The sequence below is a fragment of the Ambystoma mexicanum genome, chromosome 5q (genome assembly GCF_040938575.1).
Source record: "Ambystoma mexicanum isolate Mex_15411 chromosome 5q, UKY_AmexF1_1, whole genome shotgun sequence".
Classification (NCBI taxonomy): Eukaryota; Metazoa; Chordata; class Amphibia; order Caudata; family Ambystomatidae; genus Ambystoma; species Ambystoma mexicanum.
The window spans coordinates 1,385,425,150-1,385,446,177 of record NC_090933.1 but is presented as its reverse complement, the minus strand read 5'-3'; the positions used below and the strand labels follow the sequence as shown (position 1 = coordinate 1,385,446,177).

The window sequence follows — 21,028 nt, the reverse complement described above, 5'->3', positions numbered from 1 at the left end:
GACTGAGTGCTGGGCTTGTCAAACGCCAGAACGGCATATTGAAAGCAAGAATTAGTAAAATGTGTGCAGGAAACAAGTTACGCTGGACGGATGCATTGCCCCTAGCTTTAATGTGCATGCGCACATCTGGTGCAAGCGAGGAGTGGGCTCTCCCCCTATGAAATCGTAATGGGGAGGCCTGCTAATGTTTGGTGTGCGCCGCAGCCAAGACGGTTGAATGAGGTAGAATACCCTGCGCTCAGTACATATTGTAACCTGTTAATACAGAAATTGCGCTTGATTCATCAGCAGGTGCAGGAGGCTCTTCCCATCAGATACACTGGTCCGGGGCATTCTCTGCAACCAGGCGATTGGATCCTGGTGAACAATTTCGAGAGGAAGTCATCGCTTGCACCCAGATGGCGTTGGCCCTACCAAGTACTTTTGGCAACGCAGACAGCAGTTTGTGTGGACGGTAGGAAGGCGTGGATACATGCCACGCATACGAAGAAAGTTCCATCGCCATTGAAAGAATTGCATGATCCGGACGATAAGAAAGCGACGACTGCTCCTGGAGAGAAGTAAATTGTTGCCAGTTCTCTCACGCAGAATCTGTCTGATCCTGACATGAAGCCTGGAAAGATTGCTATAAAAGAGAAAGGGCTAAGAGTGCCCCAACGTTGTCCAGTAGAATCTGCATCACTGCTGGCTGACGCAAAACCTGCATCATCACTTTGGTGTCCACCACCTTTCACTGTGCCGCAGGCAGACTCTGAGCATGAGTCTGGAAGTGCACCCGCACTATTGATCGATCACACAGTGCCAGGAGCAACGCTGTATAATCTGCGGCCTAGAGACAAGAAGTGATCAGATCGTCATTCTATTTTTCTTTGTTGCCTCTGTTTCCCATCACGGATGAAGTGGGAACCGGAGGCCTAGGGGAGAGAGGCGTGGGAGTTGTGCAAACCCGGCAGCTCAGGAACGCGGCTCCCCTGTGCTATCTTTGAAAATCCATGTGTAGATCACCCCTCACGGACAAGAGGGGCTCATATGGTACAAAGGCAATTGATAACTACTCTGGAGTTCTTTGAGCAATGTGCAGAAGCATGAAAATCTTCCCCAACGTATAGCAATACAGGCTGCTGAGAAGTGCCAAAACACTTTGTCGACACTACTGAACTTACTAATAATAGAATGAGTGCAACGGCAAGAGGTATTCACGACAAACATTGATGGAGAAGAAGACTCAAGAAAAATGCCTGCACCAGCTTCTGCCCCCTCCTGTACCGATGCTGATAATGTAGTAAATATAGAGACTATAAGATTGCCGAAAAAACAGTGTCGAAAGAATTGTATGCTGATCTTAACAATAGTCATGTGCGTTATGAGTATATTAGCACCGATAATGACAGTACTGATATTATGGTATCTAGAAGAGATACATCCATTAGACGTGTTCTTGCCTATTAGAAATATTTCTGCTACTGAAAGCCCGGTCCATGTAATGTCCTATACTTTGTCCCCAATGGAAGAGAGACACAGGGAAGGATATGGGAATAATTCATTACTTCTGATAATGAACATGACACACTCAATTCTGGGGAAAAACAATTGTTGGGTGTGTACCAACATGGTGGTAAGGGAATAGGTTGGTATGTGCAGCCATTGACATTGAGTTCTGCATGCTACGCGTCCTTAAGTGCATTATATTATGGGTAATAGAATAAGAGTGAAACGGGTCAATTAGATAGAACAAACATGAATTAATTTAAGGAGGTAGTAATGAAACCTGTAGGATGCTCAATATTTCACAAAAGTAGGCTAATGACACCAGTAATGATGCTGCAAGATAGACTAAATGTGCCATATAAATCATCTGTAATTACGTTTCATATGAACCCAGAAGGGAATAAGGATACAGTGCCCCCGTCCTATGCTGTAAATTACAGTCCACGTTCTGTCCCATTTTGCCTAAGAAAGAAAGGCTCCTACTCAGTAGGGACATACACCAGGTGTATGAACATTGCAATCCTTGAGAAGGTGGAAGAACCAGTGTATGTAGGTGACCCTGTTTATTTCATATGTGGAGAAAAAGCTTATCCCTGGTTGCCTAGAAATTGGGGAGGTACTTGTTATTGGGGATGCTGTTTCTGGGGGTGTTTCTTTCAAAAACAGCAGATATAGCAAAACTATCTAGATCAAGACCACGACAAGATGAGGAAGGAGGATTAATTGCAGAGGACATAGCAAAATCATTCATATCATTTTGGGGCCAGGCAATAAACTCCTATAACATAAGACAACTGTCCAGAATATTAGAGAAAACGATAAATGGGATAACGGATATATTATACAACATGACGTTGGAGGAAAAAGGGATTAGATTGAAGACACTCCAAAACAGGATGGCTCTTGACATAGTTTTGGCTGATCGTGGGGGAGTTTCCAAAATCGTGGGATCATCGTGTTGCGTATTTGTAAGTGACTCCTCCCCCTACGATTTTTGAAGCGATAAAAAAGTTGCATGTTTTGAGCTCCGACCTCCATCCCCCAGAAGGTAGTTGGGAATTAAACATAAGTTCCTGGTTCTGGGAAATATTACGCTCATGGGGATGGAAATTAGCTGCAATCTTAGTAGCGGTGCTGGGAATATTTAAGACATGTTGTTTTATACACTGTTTGCCAATAATATCCACTGAAGTAAGTGAGGAATGTGTACACATAGTAACACAAAAGAAAACTCCCAGAGAGGATGGAAAAATGAATCATGAGATGAAGACAGTAAAATAATTTATGTCAATTAATATCGATGACAATGATGATGATTATAGTAGTATGCAAAGTTCGGAATCAGATACCTGGTCAGATGAAGATGCAATCTTTGGAGGATGTGCTTGACATACGGCCAAGAGGAGGGTTTGTGAGTCTAGAAATTACCCTTCCATAGTATAAGCGATATATTTTGTTGGCCGAAAACCAACCACATCATATGTTCAGCACTTGTCTGGACAGACTCATCACCATGACCAGAGAGCGTCCATTTTGTAGGAATAGAATCCGCCATTTTTACTAATTTTCGCTTTTTGCTTTCTGTTTAAACTGCCTTGCTGGAAGTGAATTCTATTCCGTTATTGCTCATGCATAGAGCAAGGCCACAAGTTACATGTTGAAACACAGCCCAGGCAACCCAGACAGCAATGCCCGGTCTCCTCCCTCACAGGTCCTTGGAAGTAAGCAACAAGGCATTTAATCACTACGCAGGTGCCAGCTAGTCTCGCTGGTGCGGTAGAAACGAACATTAAATGGCTTGAATTATGCTCTCTTTTACAGCCCCCTCTTCCCCGAGCCCCTGTAGATCGAGTTGACCTCTAGCACACAAATAGAAACTAGAAGATAGTGAGGCCTGGAATGTGTCTCTGCCCTGCACGCAGCTTGCTTGTAAGTACAGGAGCATTATGTTCCCAAAAACAAAGAATCATGTCTGCCACTTCACAAATTGCAAACTGTTGCTGTATAAATGTCTGAGGGTGTCATATTCGTCATAATTGTCAATCATCGAAACCATTTTCAAAGGAAATGCATTATGGGCGGTATCGAATATGTCACTACTGATAATATGATGATCATTTTGTATGTAGGTAACTGTTGTGAGATGCTCGCTCTCTTGCGTCCCTCGGGGTCTGGAGACACACGTTGCGGGACGTGAGACTATTTGCTTTGCATTGCAATAAACCCTAGATTTTGAGAATTGAACCTTGTGTGATTCCTCTGGTGTATCACTAGGTGACCCTTTGTCTTGAAAGCCTTATCACATTCAGAACATGCATATGGTTTCACCCCAGTGTGATTTCTCTGATGCACCAATAGGTTACCCTTTGTCTTGAAAGCCTTATCACAGTGATCACATGCATATGGTTTCTCCCCAGTGTGAATTCTCTGGTGTATCAATAGCGGGCCCTTTCTCTTGAAAGCCTTATCACATTCAGAACATGCATATGGTTTCACCCCAGTGTGATTTCTCTGGTGTAACAATAGCTCACCCTTTGTCTTGAAAGCCTTATCACATTCAGAACATGCATATGGTTTCTCCCCAGTGTGACTCATTAAATGTATCAATAGCTGCCTCTTCTCCTTGAAAGCCTTATCACATTCAGAACATGCATATGGTTTCACCCCAGTGTGATTTCTCTGGTGTACCATTAGCTCACCCTTTGTCTTGAAAGCCTTATCACATTCAGAACATGCATATGGTTTCACCCCAGTGTGACTCATCCTATGTGTCAATAGCTGCCTCTTCTCCTTGAAAGCCTTATCACATTCAGAACATGCATATGGTTTCACCCCAGTGTGATTTCTCTGGTGTACCAATAGCGTGCCCTTTTGAATGAAAGCCCTATCACATTCAGAACATGAATATGGTTTCTCCCCAGTGTGAATTCTCTGGTGTATCAATAGGTTACCCTTATGCTTGAAAGCCTGATCACATTCAGAGCATGCATATGGTTTCACCCCAGTGTGATTTCTCTGGTGTACCAATAGCTCACCCTTTCTCTTGAAAGCCTTATCACATTCAGTACATGCATATGGTTTCTCCCCAGTGTGAATTCTCTGGTGTATCAATAGCGTGCCCTTTTGATTAAAAGCCCTATCACATTCAGAGCATGCAAATGGTTTCTCTCCAGTGTGATTTCTCTGATGTATCAATAGGTTACCCTTATGCTTGAAAGCCTGATCACATTCAGAGCATGCATATGGTTTCACACCAATGTGAATTCTCTGATGAATTATTAGATCACTTGTTTCTTTAAAAGTCTTGTCACACTCTTTCTCTTCAGTGTGTAATCTCTGATGGTGCAATATACGGCATGTTTCACTAAAAGTAGCTTCACATTCAGAAAATTCAAAATGTACCTCCATTCTGAGGACGCTATTTTGAGATAGTGATTTCTTTGTAAAGAGCTCCTTGTCAAATTCAACCTGAATCCCTCAGTTGCTCTCACCAGGTCAGGTGCAATTTTACAGACTTGAGTGTCAAGAATGAGCCACTATCCTCGGCCAGAGCAGGCAGGTCTGCGATTAGAACTGTTCTACGTCCAGAGCATGGTTTCTTGCCTTGTGTTCATGCTTTTTGGTCTTTAATAAATGTCAGCTGCCACTGGAACATCAACAACTATTGACCAGCACCACAGCAGCGGTGCTATTGATCCTGAAGCATAAAGTCCAAAGTTGGTGTTCAGCATCTTTTTCATACTGAATGTGGCACACCAGTGCATTTACACAATATTTGGTAAGGAGGTTCTACACAATGCCTGAAAATGCTCTGCCTCTACTTTAAAGTGGCAGCCATTGTCCTCTCCTCTGTCCAGTATAGATTCAGTGGTCTACCATTAGATGATGTCCTGAGCGACCTGTCGCAGCCAGTGAACCTGCACAGTCCTATTCCATTGTGGCACATAAGACTCATCATCAGATGGCCATTTATATTGAATTTCTGGCAGGTCAGTTCATTTGCAAAGCGCCTATTCAGAGTCTCTCCTTAGTGTATTCTTTAAAGCCTTGTGTCACTCTTTAAAGAGGAGGATGTGTCCCAATCAGTGCATTTAGATGGACTCTCTTGGGGTTAGTACTTCCTCTGTAGAAACTCCCATATGCAGATACGTATCGCTAATGCACAGAATGCTGCAAATGTACACAAGGCAATGACTCAGTCCCCCCCCACCCCTTTTAGTGGTATAGTGTTGTTATACCGGTTGGACACAGATGACCTCTTTATTGATTGGCACTGATTGGAAATAGGAACTGTATGTGTCTTCCAAAATCATTAATAATTTCAGCTCTTTTTCAGTGACTTGCCTTCAGAGTCAGCAATATTTCTTCCGCGGTCAGAGGCTCCAGGTTGGGAGTGACTGTCATGAGCAAGAAGCAGATGAGGTTGCTATCATACTAGACCCAGCTATCAGAGGAAAGCTTTCTTTAAACATTTCACAGTTTTCCAATCCCTGCTTGAAGGAAAAGGAAAAACAGGATTAGTGTTCCATAAGCGACAAATACATATATCTTATTTTAAAAATCATATGTGAAAAGCAAAAAGGCATGTTTCAACTTTATAATACTGGTTTCATGAAATCCTGGAATTTGTATGCAGGACACTGAGTTAAATGAATAGTGTAACTTGTCCCCAATTCCATGAACAGAATTAACACATAAATCTCTAAACATGTGGCCCATTGACCATTCATCCTTTGTCACAGAAATGAATAAAGGTGTGACCAAACTAGCCAACAGCCAGGATGAACACAATGCAGTGACGTGCAGCCACGGAAGTCTGAGAAATGGCCAACCTGTCAGTCGAGTCATTGCTGGTTGTGGTCAATTAACCAGCTCCACAGTGCACAGAAAAGATGGTGGAACAGGAACAAAGAGGAAAGGCAAGCTTGACTGCATTGAGATAAAAATAATGGGAGGCATGGCCATTTTGTCGAGTTACTATCTCAATACCTGCAGTGGAACCACAACTTACTGGAGTTTTACAGACGCAGATTTTGCGAGAGGAGGAAATAAGTACATCTTAGATGTAGTAATTCACATATTCCGCCTACACCCGATGGATGTCACGCTGTAGGGTGAGAAGAAGGAGTGGAGACAAAAAACTTCTCAGACACAGAGCCTATAGCTGAGGAGGGGGGAGACGGTGGGGTGCAGAGAAATAGGGAGACACTCCGAAAGTACACTGAGACAGAGGGCCTCATTCCGACTTCGGTGGTAGCCATGCCGCTATTGGCGGCATGGCTGCCGCCGGAATCGTCTCCGGTTCCGGGTTCCCTGAATGGGGAAGTAACGGGCCATTCCGAGTATGGAGGGCCCGGTACTTCCTCCTTCAGGGAACCCGGGCCCTGTCCTTCCCAATTCCCATTTGAGCCCCCATAGGGTTCAAATGGGAATGGGGAGGGAGCTAACAACGGGCTTGCATCTTGCAAGCCCGTTGTTAGCTCCCTGCTCCACTCACGGGACCCGCTCTGCACGTCTGGTGAAACCAGACGTGCAGAGCGGGTCCCGCGAGGGGACCTCGTAATCAGGCGGTACGGGGTTGGTCGGTATGGCGCCGTTAACCCCTTTCCGCCTGACTTGTAATGAGGCGAAGAGTACTTTCAGAGCATGAGCAGAACAGAGAGGAATCGCAAGTGATGAAGCACATTATGGGAGTTGTGGTGCAGACACAAAGAACAAAAGGCAAAGAAAATGCACAGGGAGGGAGATTAATCAGAACTGCTGAAAAACTGATAGGAAGTCAAACAGGTGCATGCTAGGGGGAGAAGTCCAGACATTCCCCAAAGGAGTGTGAGATGCACAGGGAGGGAGATTAATCACAACTGCTGAAAAACTGATAGGAAGTCAAACAGGTGTATGCTAGGGGAGGAGTCCAGACATCCCCCAAAGGAGTGTGAGATGCACGGGGAGGGAGATTAATCAGAACTGCTGAAAAACTGATAGGAAGTCAAACAGGTGCATGCTAGGGGGAGAAGTCCAGACATCCCCCAAAGGAGTGTGAGATGCACGGGGAGGGAGATTAATCAGAACTGCTGAAATACTGCTAGGAAGTCAAACAGGTGCATGCTAGGGGGAGATGTCCAGACATTCCCCAAAGGAGTGTGAGATGCACAGGGAGGGAGATTAATCAGAACTGGTGAAAAACTGATAGGAAGTCAAACAGGTGCATGCTAGGGGGAGAAGTCCAGACATCCCCCAAAGGAGCACGGGGAGGGAGATTAATCAGAACTGCTGAAAAACTGCTAGGAAGTCAAACAGGTGCATGCTAGGGGGAGAAGTCCAGACATTCCCCAAAGGAGTGTGAGATGCACAGGGAGGGAGATTAATCAGAACTGCTGAAAAACTGCTAGGAAGTCAAACAGGTGCATGCTAGGGGGAGAAGTCCAGACATTCCCCAAAGGAGTATGAGATGCACAGGGAGGGAGATTAATCAGAACTGCTGAAAAACTGATAGGAAGTCAAACAGGTGCATGCTAGAGGGAGAAGTCCAGACATTCCCCAAAGGAGTGTGAGATGCACAGGGAGCGAGATTAATCAGAACTGCTGAAAAACTGATAGGAAGTCAAACAGGTGCATGCTAGGGGGAGAAGTCCAGACATTCCCCAAAGGAGTACGAGATGCACAGGGAGGGAGATTAATCAGAAATGCTGAAAAACTGATACGAAGTCAAACAGGTGCATGCTAGGGGGAGAAGTCTAGACATTCCCCAAAGGAGCATGAGATGCACAGGGAGGGAGATTAATCAGAACTGCTGAAAAACTGATACGAAGTCAAACCGGTGCATGCTAGAGGGAGAAGTCCAGACATTCCCCCAAAGGAGTGTGAGATGCACAGGGAGGGAGATTAATCAGAACTGCTAAAACAATGAAGGAATTCAAACAGATCCCCTGTTCTGTATTAGGAAAGGGTTTACATATCCGCATAAAATATATTTATGGGATAACACTGCACAATAAGGGTGATAGTGTAACTCACCAGCCGTAACTCACCAAGGTTCTGAGCATGCCTACACACAGATACTGGGATTCACAATAAGGGAGATAGTGTAACTCACCAGCCGTAACTCCCCAAGGTTCTGAGCATGCCTACACACAGATACTGGGATTCACAATGAGGGTGATAGTGTAACTCACCAGCCGTAACTCACCAAGGTTCTGAGCATGACTGCACAAAGATACTGGGATTCACAATGAGGGTGATAGTGTAACTCACCAGCCGTAACTCACCAAGGTTCTGAGCATGCCTACACACAGATACTGGGATTCACAATGAGGGTGATAGTGTAACTCACCAGCCGTAACTCACCAAGGTTCTGAGCATGCCTACACACAGATACTGGGATTCACAATGAGGGTGATAATGTAACTCACCAGCCGTAACTCACCAAGGTTCTGAGCATGCCTACACACAGATACTGGGATTCACAATGAGGGTGATAGTGTAACTCACCAGCCGTAACTCACCAAGGTTCTGAGCATGCCTACACACAGATACTGGGATTCACAATGAGGGTGATAGTGTAACTCACCAGCCGTAACTCACCAAGGTTCTGAGCATGCCTACACACAGATACTGGGATTCACAATGAGGGTGATAGTGTAACTCACCAGCCGTAACTCACCAAGGTTCTGAGCATGCCTACACACAGATACTGGGATTCACAATGAGGGTGATAGTGTAACTCACCAGCCGTAACTCACCAAGGTTCTGAGCATGCCTACACACAGATACTGGGATTCACAATGAGGGTGATAGTGTAACTCACCAGCCGTAACTCACCAAGGTTCTGAGCATGCCTACACACAGATACTGGGATTCACAATGAGGGTGATAGTAAAAATGTTGCTTTTTCCCTGTTGGTTTTCCTGCAGATTTGTCTTTATTTTTGTGATGAGAGGGACTTCTTCCCCCTGTCAATGCATCCCTTTCCACGTATTGTCCCTCTGTAGCCCATATGGCTCCTGGAACAGGGGTGTGTTTTAGATATATCATTTTTGGTGTAGGGTGATGCTAAAACCCTACAGGTGTGAAGAGACGTAGGCTGGTGTCAACTGTATTTCAGTATTGTCTTCACCAAGAGTGCTGCTGGGTTTACCGCATCATTAGCCCAGTGGACTAATGTGCTTTTTCAGTCTTAATCTCAGCAATTTTGTTTTGGGCAAACCCTTTTACATTTGGGACCAGCAGGCTGTTGTGCTGATGTGGGCATACCATGATCCCAGTCCTGTACACTCTATAGTGGTTTAACTTGCCTTAGACAGGTTTACTGCCCACGACATGCCCAGTCTACTTCCTGTGTGGGTGGCCACCAAATCGTCATCCTCTGCTGTTGAATGCGGCTGGTCACAAACCTGGGCAAGAGCCTTCTTTTGCATTTCCTCCATCTGTTTCATTCAGATCAAGGGCTCAAGGCCCTGTGTATCACAACCTGTTCAGCAAAAGAAGTCCTATCTTTACCAGATTCATGGGCTGTTTCTGAGCCAAATCCTGAGTGATTGGTGCTTTGGAGTACTTGTCTCCGGACCCTGACATTCTGTGGTTCTGATACCGTCATAATCTGCTTTAGGGGTCACCAAACCCCAGAGTAGTGCGGGTGTTACCGGCCCACTCTATGACAGATCACCATTGGCTTCCACTGCCCCTAATTCTGCTCAGCTTCATTTCTTCCTTGGCTGGCTCAATATAGGTCCTGGAACTGAAGCTCTAAACAGGTGTCTACTGTGGCACTCTCTAGGGTTGGGTGCTTGTTTTTTCACACCTGTGGGGTTGAACAAGTACTGACCTGACTTTAACCCAAAGCCATGACTTACCTAAGGACTTTATCCCATTTATCACTATGGAGAATGGTCTACAAACATTTAAAACAAAATATTTTTTAGGGTCACCAAAATGCCAGGGGTAGGGGTCTTGACAACACAACCAAGATGGCATCACAGGTGATGTCACACAACCTTTGACCTTGATGACGTGAAATGAAATGACATGGCATTAGACCTTCATATCATCTGAAGTGGCTGACGGAGGATAAGAAATGTACATAAATTTACATTGAATACAATACCAAATCGGTACTGTTGGGGTGGTCAGGAAAGATCCTGATAAGGAAGAGGGGTACACATTTGGCGCTCCATATTTGTGACTGGGGTTGCGTTAAAGTTGGCACGATGTGGCAATTTATATGTATCCAGTGTAGTTAATGTGAATGGGATGTGCTACTTTTAGTGTTATTTTGTGTCTAAGTTGATACATTTAAGATTGCATGCACAGCAAGATGAATGTCAAAATACAATCTGTATATGGTGTGCTACGAAGTGCCTAGAAGCTGGGCAATGAATAGCTTCATAATGCGCATTCGAGGAAGGGGATTTGTCATGAACAACCCACTGTTAAGAAGACACAATAGTTATGAAACAATATATGCTCTGAAATACATACATGGGGAATTTACAAATCTATATGCATGTGTTCTTTTTATAAATTGGTCAAGCTCTGCAGTCAGGGTTTGCAGGGTGAATTCTGGGTGACCAGGGAACACTGGTTAGGCAGGGTTTCAGATGCCAGAGGAAAGGTAATGAGTAACTACGGCCTCAGCAGGTGGTCAGCCAACAAGCCGGCCTGGGGTTTTATGGCTTGGCAGAATCGTGGAAGGAAGATGCAATCTTTTTAAGTGCATGGGAGCTTGTTATTGTTATGGGTGATTCACCCATTTGTTTTACAACAACAATAAACTTGGGGTGAAGGGACGCTCGACGCCAGAGTGAGCGATACTTCATGAGTTTCGATTGTTTTCACAGGATGTGACCAGAGGCCATGCATATTGTATTGGTAATCATTTAGATTAGAATGTTCCAATGACGCCAGCAAGTCGGGGTGGGTGAGATGGCTATTGCTAGTTCAAAGAGAACCTGCTTATTCATCCCCACCTCATATTTTTTGAAGTACTCTTGCAAACCATGTGCAATTACGTCCGGGGTTTGGCGGTTCAGGCCAGATGGGACTGGTAATGAAGTATGTTTGCATGTGAATGTATAACTGTATGGTGATGTCATGGACGACCACAGACAAATCCTAAAAGAGGGTGTGCTGTACACATGAGCTGAAGATGGTAATTAAGATAACTCCAACCAATGAAAATGGACGAATTTGAGAAAGACTGGATTTTTTTGTATAGTTTTTGACCAATCACATGTGGGGGGTGGATTGTAATAAATGGATGGGAGTGTTTTAACTGTTGCAATGGGACTCATTACGAGTATGATGGTCCGGTAACAAACAGTGCCGGTAAGCTACGGGCATCGTTGCTACCGGACCGGCATACTCCGAGATCTGCAGGCGGGTGCCCTCCCGCCCGCAGACCTTGATGGTAGCATCGGCACCATTATGAATGGTGCCGGTGCTACCATCCTCCCCATTCCCATTGAGTTCTATTGGACTCAATGGGAATGGGGATTAATTTTTACCGGCACCCGGCATTTGAGAATTACCGGGACCACCGGGTGCCATTAAAAAAGTGACTCCGGCGGCAGCCGTGCTGTTTTTTAATGGCACGGCTACCGCCGAACTCAGGTGTCAACTTGTGTGGTTCTGAAAAACACGGGTTAGTTTGACGCTACAGCATCATCTAGGCCCTCCCCGGATGACTACAATAAACTTGCTAATTCTAGTGGACAGTTAAGAATGTGGCTCCACTGCTGAAAACCTATATGCTTACAACAAAATTATGATGAATGGGTAGCCCCAAAAACCGAATAAAAAAAAAAACACGATCCAAGGAAGCAATAATAGAGTGTACGATTGGCAATGAAAAAAAGTTTATTACATGCAAGTTACAGCCAGGAATGTCAGTCAGCTCTGCAAAACTGGAAACAAGCTCAATACGCCACATTGGATTACAGTATATACAGGCAAAAACAAATTTGAATACAAACAAGTTACAAAATACATGCAAATCTACAATATCTACTGTCTCTCGCCATTACACACCTAAATAAATGCTATGCCCTATGGACGAACAACTTACCTGTGACCAACTAAGTACAACCACTACTAATGACCTAATTGCGTGGTCAGCATAAAATGGTCAATTCTGATTGTTACAGTTATAAAGATGATGTTAGCCAAACAGTAATCTATGTGGATTGGTCAACATAAAATCTTGTACATTTGCTCTGCATGCCACCAAAAGGACCCAACCATGAAGCGAGTGTGAGCATTGAAGGCATGTGACCTAACAACTTGGCACCCCCTGTAAGGAAGGCATGGTATCAAAGTAAGACGGACACAAGCGATCACAGTTCAAGGGTGTTTATTGAACTTTATCAAGGAGGTGGAAAATGCTAAGATGGGAGCAAGCTACGACCATCAAATAATAATAATACAGTCCTAGTGGAGTCTAGTCAAATAAAAAAGGGCCTATACTCAAAATAACTATTGCCAATCCTTACTGCTATGCTACAAATAGGGTGGGATAATGGTTCATGAAAAAGAAAGAAGTGTTCACAAAATGATAAGTAAGGATGTTCAGGCCGTTGGCCTCCCTTCCCCACATTTTTAGCACAGGACAAAGCGGTCACTCGAGAACAGCACTCTCCTGGGCTTCTTCAGCACAAGGTCACAGTTCCTTTTACCAACATCAGGGCCTTCTGTGCCCAAGTCTCTTACGTTCAAAGTCTCTTGATTCAGAGGGTGGATGTATCATAAACAACAAAAAAGTTCCTTTCAAAATATTCAAGTCAGGCGATTCACTCTTCACCCTGGATCCCCCTCAGCCAGGCCCAGATCCTTTTTATACAATTAGTCCCCCTCAGCTGGGCTCAGACCAATTTAAATTCACAGGCATCCCTCAGTCGGGTTCACACTTGCCACATCAATATCTTCTCTGGTGGTTTGTGGTTCACCCTGTATCCCCCTCTTCTGGGCTCAGATCCCCTTTTATACAATTAGTCCCACTGAGCTGGGCACAGACCAATTTCAGTTTACAAGCAATCAAAGACTTTCAAATGTGCACGGGATTCAACTTAACCCACTGCAGGACCATTTCGATTTCACAGTTCAATAATTCTCACACGCTCAGTTGGATACCAAACAGAGACCTTCAAGTGAGCACCCATGTGGCGTCGGACCACTCTGTATCTGGTACCTATTTCGGTTTCATAAAGTTCAATTGCATACAAGTTTTCTTTCTTCATACAATGTTGCTGCTTGCAACCTTGAGTGTAACTGTGATGCTGGAAATGCATTGGAGGGACAGAGCTTCCATGTCATTGTCCTGTATTCCCTTATGTGTGTTCTGTGTTGCTTTCTGCCCAGAAGTCCAGTTGGGACCCCTGGCAGTGCAGCCCTTCCTCTTTTCAGTTGTGGTGAACAGAGACCATTGGTATACCCTTATAGCACCCAAGGGTGGGGGTACAACCCTGTACCCCTAGTGTATGTTTTCTTGGGTATCTGTGTGTTGCCCACAGAGCACGGTATGGGCTGGTGGCATCTTCATGCTGATGTGACAGGAGCTCTGGGTATCCTCGATGTTGGGATACTCAGTCCCTGCCATAGGAATCAGTGAATTCCTGATAGAAAGCAAGATGGCCCCTGGGGCCTCTTGATTTCTATTGCCTGTTACCTTGTTTTCCCAAGGTCCTGGGAAGCCCTGATTCTGTCCCTTCCCCTGACTGGCTGTTGGGTGGAAGAACCAAATATGGTATTGTGGGAAAGTCCAGGCCAGATTGGCCAGACCCTTCCCAGTGAATGTATGTTTTGGGTACACCCTTGGGGTGGGACCCGGGTGAATGGAGTGTGTGACCAATATGCAATCTATGTTATGGTGGGGTCAAGGAGATACCTGCCCGGCCCCTATCATTAAGGAAGGCGCCAAAGAGCTGTCCCTGTTCATCACCACAGTGATAAACTCTTCCTTCAACTCTATCTTAGTCCCCAACAACCACAAGGAAGCCTGGGTTATGCCACTCTTAAAAAAACAAACTTAGACCCTAACACACCAACGAATTATAGGCCAATCACAACCATCGCTTTCCTCCTAAAAATACTGGACAGAGTTGCATACCTACAAATCCAGAAACATTTGGAGGACAACAATCTACATGGCCTCCGACAATCTTCTGCTGGGCGCCTCTTCCTCACCTGTCGGAGTCTTCATTCACGCAGAAGTCTTCTTCCATCTCGAAGCCACGAACAGCTGCCGGATAGCCGCTCTCCATCTCCCGACGCCAGGCCGTCCCTGCAAGAAATAAAGACAGCACAAGGTTAGAAACCACATAAACATTTAACGCTTGGCTGCGCAACATTTAAACCTTGCGTTTCATTTAGAAACCCTACTTACTCTCTAGTGGGGGTCCGCTCCATCCCTTTCGGCCACTGCGTGGGTCCACTGTCAGCAACGCGACGCAGTGGAGCCATCTTCAACACCTATTGGGGAAAAGAAAGACATTATTAAGAATACGGACAATAATCTTTGGGAAAGACTTTAAAGAAGCATACGGACAATAATCATTGTTATCAACACTTACCTACCCACGAGGATTGGTCGCAGCCGGTCTGGGTCATTACGCATGCGGATCAATGAAGCAACTGGGTCTGTCTATAGCGCCCCTGCTGAAGAGAAGGAGGACGGAGAGCTCATCTTTGCAAAATAACAGGTGAGAGCCTATGGGAAAACGCTTGCGCATCTCATTCTGGCCCGAGGGGTTCGAGGCGGCTCGCAGTTCAGTCGCAGCATTCTCACTGCCTCTTACCTTTACCCAAGGGCATTGCCAGCAACCTGACCAGACCAAATCGCTGCAACTGGGGTTAAAGCAGGATCCAGGGAAGCCGAATCCAGGGAGGGCTCCAACCGTGCCCCAACGTCCCCACAGAGACCAGGTGAGCGTAACAAGTACAAAGTGTGTAATTGAATTGTGTATATACCACTTAAGCTTATTTTTTATATATAGAACTGTTTTAGCACATAACATAGTGGGCCTCATCAAAAGTTGGGCGGTATACCGGTGGTAAAGCGTTACCACCAACCGGTCTGGGGCTATTAGCACCGGATCAAGGGTTGGGCGGTAATGGGTATTCCCCATTCCCCATTGGGTACGTTGCACGCAATGGGGCATTTTTGGTGCAATTAGCGCATGCTAATAGCGCTGCGCTAATTACGCCCGAAAATGGGCATTAAGTCGGCGCATTTACCCCCAGCTTAGAGCTGGGTGTAAATGCTGCCAGACGCGTGATTGGGCGGACCCTTAAATGCAGCATAATAGCAATACCGCCCAACTCGTGATGAGGCCAAGTGTGTGGACATTCCTTTGTGGGGGCTTGGGGACTCACTGTACTTAAGAACCAGCTTGCATCACCTCCTGAGAGTTTAATCCTTGGTTGCTCGTCCATAGCTTCCATATAGAGAACCTTGGCTGGGGTGTTCTGTGCCTCTGCCATATAGAGGGCAGAAGTACAGATACTCCCCTCCAGTGTTTACAGTATCACAGTCCGGTTTGCTATCAGTTTCTCCAACTCACTGGCTGTGCTTAACTCACTGTCGTTGCTTTGTATCGGAGTTAAGAGCAGTACCACAGTGGCAATCGCTTCTCCCCGCCTTGGCTATCAATTCGGGAGGGCCCTGAGTACTTTTGACACACACTGCACTGTTCGTCAGCTGCATTTCCCGGTCTTATGTTTCTCTTCCTCGAGGCCTCTTGAAAGTCGCGGTCCTTCTCCTAAAAGGGCAAGGGTAATTCCCTCTCTGTCATCCTCTCTGATCTCGCTGCCTTCCTTCTTGGTTTAAACTGCCATCTCGTAGCGTTTTGCCTTGCTCAGAGTGTGCATCGGTGCTCCGCCTTTTATACGTGTGGGGAAGTAGGATGGAAGTCAGTTGTGTGTAATTATTAGAAATTGCCTGACACTTGTGTTGGGACATGTCAGGTATACAGCTCTGGTGTTAGTCTGTTGTCGCTCATGATGAACTGTCCATGAGACAGTGTTCCGTGTCGGAAAAGGGGGAGGGGGATTTGAGCTTCCAGGTATCCTAGATTGGGGAAAAGATGGTATAAGGAAGGGGAAACCGCATCTCGCCTTTCGGTGTCCCACTTCCACTCCCTCATGCAAGTGATCCTCCCGCACTGGTCCACCCCCAGGAACTGCATCCAATAGCGATGCCTGTGTCCTGGCCACCTGGATGACAGATTCCCAGGGACTTGCGGTGCGAGTCACCTTCAGGTGTCTCACACCCCTGATGGTTCTCAGACCTTGCAGCTGCATATTCAGCACATCGCTTGCGACTACCATGCTGAAACATTTTGCTTTCCTAGCACACATTCTTCCATATTCTTGGGAAACAGTTGTCTTTATAAAACAAAACACAGCCAATATATTGCTCTTGAGGACTAATTTCTCAGATGTATTTTTGCTCTGTTCAACCCATATGCTGCAGTTCCAATTGTCCTGCCACTCCTCGATGGGGGCAGTATAACCACAACCTAATTCAGTACCTTGGCAACATCCCAACCCTAGGTCGCATTCACATCAAATGTGTCCTTCACTTCTATTGTATTTATCCAACTGTAACATATCCTTACCCTATTTCCTGTCTGGAGCACCTTGGAACAGCAAACTCTTGCTAAAAGAACTAACAATCATGCAGCCCCTCGCACTTCATCCAAGAACCTTGACAGCCTGAACGCTTGCTGGGGTAAACAGGAATAGAATCTAATTTACCAACATGCCAGGAGCTTGAAACTGTGGCCTAGTGCATCACCAGTCAAGTCTGCTACTTCAACTAGGCCCTAATTCTAACATGGCAACACTCTGGTCAGTGGTGTGAGAGGCCCTAAACATCAGTGCCTTTCCCTACTTACTCTTTATACCACCAGGTTGCTCCACAGCATACTCAACAACATCTTGGAGTCTCAGGGCCCTAAAAACTCTACATATAGTGCACAATGGGCCTCATTACAAGGTTGGAGGTAGCCTTGCCGTTTTTACCGGCAAGGCTAGTCCCAAATTTGCATCCGGCTCCGGCACCCGCAAAAGGGTAATCACCGGGCCATTCCGACCTCAGCGGACCCGGTAATTCTCCTTGCACGGGTGCCGGAGCCGGTATGTCCCCATTCCCATTTGAGGCCCCATAGGGCTCAATGGGAATGGGGAGGATGGTAGCAGAGGTACCGTTCATAACGGTACCGTTGCTACCATCATGTTCAGCTTGCGGGTGCCGGTACCGCCACCTGGTTAGACCAGGTTGCTGCTAGGGCACCCGCGAGCAGAACTCATAGTATGGGGGTACGGTAGCAACGGTGCCGGTAGCGATACAGGCGCTGTTGTTGCCTTACCGCCATACTCCTAATGAGGCCCAATGTCTTTTGCAGCCCTCCATCCCACCATGTACCTGGTAACCTAATGCTCTCTAGAATGGGGGCAAACCTAAATCCTAATTCACATGTGAGCAGAAATGCTGAAACAAATAACACATGCACCAGCACAGAAATGAAATGACAACTCCATGCTACCATAGTCTGTACCTTACTTCACATAGGAGACACTGTTCCTGCATTACAACATTCCCCCCTTTAGTTGGTTTATTAACTACTCTACTCACCTCCTTCTGCTTATCAAATTCAGTGTTTGATACACAATACTTACTAACATTACGCAAATCTCCACCTTGCTGTGCATATTCTTCTGGGCTACATGTCAAAAAACTAAAATACCCGTCTCCTGTGGGGTTAACGTACGCCTCCCAATAAATAATTCTCTGGGTCTGATGGGGAGTCAAAACATGTGCCTGGGGGACCATTTGGAGTTCAATCTCACCATTCCACTAATCAGTCTGTGTGTCCACATGTTTTAAGAGGGGAGTGGCCTCCCCTGCTTTTGGTGTGAGTGATATCAACCATGTTCTTCTGGACAGCGTTTTTGTGAAGCACCCTACGATCAGTTGACAGGAACACAAAATTACAAGCACCAGGACAAGGACAGGAAACATTATTTTACAAACAGTACTCAACCATGATGGAATCCTTTCAAATATTGATGACCACCAATCTTGCTCCACCACCCCAACTTCCGTTTCCATCACAGTATGTAGATTGTGTAGGGCAACAACTGCGTGGGCCGGAGACCTGTTATCTGAATCGTGGGGTGGAATGAATCTACAACATGAAGGGCCTACTTTGGCACAGATCCCGCCCTCCATGGCCATGAATAAATCAAGCACATAGCGATTATGAAATGTCATGAATCTGATTGCCCTTTGTTCCTCTCTAACCGCCTTCAAGCTGTGCTCAGTGTCAATTTCCAGCTGTACCATTTCCGAGCGGGTGATTTGAAGACACTTTAGAGTAAGCTGCTACCTTGATTCCTAGAGCGAGCAGAGAGGGGAAGAAAGTTTCAGTCTTGGTGAACAGCCGGTACTTCTCGGGAATGCCATTGAGTTTCTCATTTGGATCTTGGGACAAATAGTTTGAGAGCCTTTGATGGTGCAAGCTCAGGGATCAGCGGGCCCGCTGATGCATATGGTTCATGGATTTGGACAGGCGGTGCTGATTGATTACAGTAAGGTCAGCATGGGGGATAATTAAGGCAGGGGAATGCAACGTGGCTAGGGAACAGACACCACTCTGAAATGGTGTAAGATGTATGTATGCAAGGCTCCAACATACCCAAAAGAAATCCATGAGACCTGCAGTTCCCCCATTTAGGTCTGGAATATGAAGTGTTCTGTTACAGTGTCCATTGGTGACAACAGGCACGATGCCATCGTCCCTGTAAAACAAGGAGAGCTGTGTATGCTTCAGCACTTTAGTGGGTTGCTCACCTTGCTTCATCCATGTCAGTTATTTAACATATCTTTCCCACACAGCATAACATGTATTGATATGCATCACTACTTCCCCTGAAAACCCCACCAGTCCTCTTGATTTGCACCTCATTAGTCCTTGGACCCACTTATTGTGAAAAATAGCACCCCCATTTCTAACTGAGGTCTTATTTTGCAATGAAACTGCTCCTGCCTGTTATACCCGACACTCACTGTTTTCTATCAATGTTGCCTGAACCCTGTGTCCCTGAATCAACCCACACACCCTACAGAGGGCAAGGTGCACCAAGCACTGTGCTATTAGAGATAGCATTTCTTGAAGTGTAACCAGTCTGGGTTTGCCAGTTGCATGGGGTATCAAAGAACAAATACAGCAGGAATAGTTGTACTCCTCTCTTCCCACATCCCTCGTGTGGTTGTACCATAGATTGATTGTTTCGGGGGATGCATATCTGTAAAACTATTTAAATGGTCATCAGGATTCACAATGTCCCTCTTGCTTCTGGTCACGGGCACACTATTTGTGAATACATATGCTACTTCAATATCATTAGCCCCTACACTCCTAATAAAAAAACCTATAAATGCTATCATGAAAAAAGAGAAAAACAGGAAAATGATGCAAAACATAATTCTTCTGACACTGTTTCTGGAGGCTGTGAAAAAAGTTTAATGTGGACTCGTCCAAAGGACCACAGTGATTTCAGAAATGTCAATGAGATAGGAAAAACACTCATCTCTCCCCGCTTTGTTTATCCTGCTCTTGGGGATCGGTGCTGGTGCCGTTGTCATTTTGAATGTCCGTTAGGTGGATCCACACCTTCCAACCTGCAACTTTAACAGTGGTTTGAGTATCGTAGATGACCTTGCAGGGCCCTTGGAATCTTCTTTCATTCCATTTCCTCACATAACTAATACAAGCCTTGTCGCCGATGAAGAACTGTGGTTGCCATAAAGATGCTGGAATGTCTGTCACCATTGCAGCCGGCGGTCTTGGGTGCGGCACGATCTGTTGCAATATAACTTTAATACATTTGGTTATGTCCCCAAGGTACCCCTGAAACCCATCCTGCAAAATGTCAGCTGCCTTATGGGCATCTGAGGCTGTGTGTGAAGGTGTGAGGGAACTGTGCAGACTCCCGTTTGTTACAATCACATGGGGCGTGAGATGTGCTCCACCCCTGGCTGGTTTCTGAGTGGGAACAAGGCAATAGGGAGAAAATAAAACCAATTACGTTTCAGAGATTTACTTATTTTTGCTAAACGTTGTTTTAAAAGGCCATTAAGGCGCTCCAATATTCTGTTGGCTTGCAGGTGGTAAACTGAGCATAATTTGTGATTTATGCCCAAAAGGGAGGTAATTTCTTTAAATAGGTCATTTACATAATGAGGCCCGTTTTCAGATCTCAGGACCTCACATACACCTCACAGGGGAAAAGCTTCTTGCGCTAAGAATTTTGCTGCTGTTTTGGCATTGGGGGGGGAACACAGGGGCCAGCTTCAAGCAAACAATAATATGTGCACCTGAATCTCATCTTCCAACTATGGTACACCCAATTAGAACACAATCCGGCATAGGTTCTATTTCAACTTTCGATTCCATTCTAGGTTCTTCACCATCGGAGGTACCAGGTTGTGCAGAAGTCAAATCATGCAATACAGAAGGAGTAGTAATTTTCTTAGATGAAACTAGAA

General features: G+C 45.6%; 1 protein-coding gene across 1 annotated transcript; it reads right to left on the bottom strand.

The window, feature by feature from the left end:
* Window positions 1-3,687: 3,687 nt before the first annotated feature.
* On the bottom strand, window positions 3,688-4,896 carry LOC138498446 (zinc finger protein 182-like). The gene has a single exon (XM_069622199.1). The coding sequence runs from the start codon at window positions 4,894-4,896 to the stop codon at window positions 3,688-3,690; it is 1,209 nt and encodes a 402-aa protein (XP_069478300.1).
* Window positions 4,897-21,028: the final 16,132 nt, after the last annotated feature.

Bases quoted from the DNA above. Each gene is read 5' to 3' on its own strand.
- LOC138498446 (XM_069622199.1), bottom strand. From the start codon at position 4,896: ATGGAGGTACATTTTGAATTTTCTGAATGTGAAGCTACTTTTAGTGAA.